The 1,750-nt window shown below is 30.9% G+C and overlaps 1 protein-coding gene across 1 annotated transcript in view; it reads right to left on the reverse strand.

The window, feature by feature from the left end:
• Window positions 1-1,136: 1,136 nt before the first annotated feature.
• Window positions 1,137-1,750, reverse strand: part of LOC108359584 (putative nuclease HARBI1) — a gene marked incomplete at its 3' end in the record, with an annotated part of 3,922 nt that continues 3,308 nt past the window's right edge. Inside the window, exon 5 of the mRNA XM_017611509.1 lies at window positions 1,137-1,295. Within this exon, the coding sequence (XP_017466998.1) occupies window positions 1,137-1,295 (159 nt within the window). The remainder of the gene's footprint in view (window positions 1,296-1,750) is intronic.

Here is a 1,750-nt window from a genome sequence, read left to right on the forward strand (position 1 = left end):
TACAAGCTACGCCTTCTAAAAAAAGAAAACTTTCCGCATTTGCTGTTAACGAGAGGGAGGAGGAGCGCATTAAATTTTTAAAAATGCAGATAGAAGGTCAGCAAGAATTGATCGAAAGAGCAAAAAGTATTGGGCAGGATTTACACGATATAGCGAGATATAAAAGAAAAAGTTTAGAAATAAAGAAATAAAAGTTGAACCTTTTGAAAGAAAAGGAAAAAAGAAAGAATAAGGAGCGGCAAGAACGTGCAAATATCCATAAAGAAAAGCTCGAGTTAAAATTAAAAGAACTTGAACTTAAAAAACTAAAATATGAGCTAAAGTAAGACGGTTTTATCTATTAATCTTTTTATGTATATATTTTTTCATATCCGAAGTTGAATTTAAGTTAAATGGATAAATTTTATTTGAAAAAAGAGTGTTTTCTTTTAAATATAGAAGAAAATAAAAATTACAATTAAGAACTAATCAAATAATGAATGCATTATTTCGGACCTTCGCAGATCCCCTTCATTAGAATGAATGTCCTTATTTTCCGGTTCCACTTGAACAACCGGATCGATGTAATTTTCAACAGCATCTGGTGTTTCAATTGGGGTGTTCACAGTTCGTTCCAAATTATGTCTGAAAATGTAGACGTCTACATTTTGAGACATCTTTAGCATCAAACTGTGAGCACCCCTTTCTAGCATTCGTCGCAAAATCGTCTCAAAACTTTGCTGGTGTTGCCAGACATTTCCTCTTTGCGTGCATTTTTTATATATCGCCTTTCGATTTTGTTTCTGAAAAATTATAATTATTTAACTTAATTACCAATTCTAATATTTGTTATTTCTTTTCCTTGATTTGTTTCTTTTCATCAGAAATTGCGCTCAAATTAAATGCAAATACAAAAAACGTGCCCAATAAATAAAAAAAATGTGATTAGTATTGCCATAATGCAACCCTGCTGCGAGGTTGCAAAATGTAGACGCGTAAAAAACATACCTTTGAGTGTGACAAAATGTAGACGGCGTCGTTTTCCAATTTTGTATGGGAAACAACAACACCACAGATTTTACGGTTAGAAAACGTCTTAAAATGTAGACGTCTACATTTTCAGACACTATTTGGAACGAACTGTGAACACCCCAAATATTAAAATGCAAACAAATGTTGTGAAGAGCACAGTAGGCGTTGACTATTTGTGTGGCTTTGTGTGGAGAATAATGCAGTTTTCTTTCCCCGAGGAGGCATCGAAAACGACATTTCAACACACCAATTGTTTTCTCCACAATATTTCTCGCTTTGGCATGCTGTGTGACAGGGATGGGCGTTTCAAATAAAAAATAAATTTTTATTCATCATTCTAACAATTTTGAATGACGAATAAATTTTTATTCTTCATTCAAGCACTTGCGAATGATGAATAAATTTTTATTCATAATTCAAGTAATTTCAAGTAACGAATAAATTTTTATTCTTCATTCAAGCACTTGCGAATGATGAATAAATTTTTATTCATCATTCAACTAATTTCAAATAACGAAGAAATTTTTATTCTTCATTCAAGCACTTGTCGAATGATGAATAAATTTTTATTCATATTCAATAATTTCAAATAACGAAGAAATTTTTATTCTTCATTCAGGCACTTGCGAATGATGAATAAATTTTTATTCTCTTCAACTAATTTCAAATAACGAAGAAATTTTTATTCATCATTCAAGCACTTTCGAATGATGAATAATTTTTATTCATTATTCAAATA

The sequence above is a fragment of the Rhagoletis zephyria genome, unplaced genomic scaffold (assembly GCF_001687245.7).
Source record: "Rhagoletis zephyria isolate East Lansing unplaced genomic scaffold, Rhagoletis_zephyria_1.1 Rzeph_scaffold_00415, whole genome shotgun sequence".
NCBI lineage: Eukaryota > Metazoa > Arthropoda > Insecta > Diptera > Tephritidae > Rhagoletis > Rhagoletis zephyria.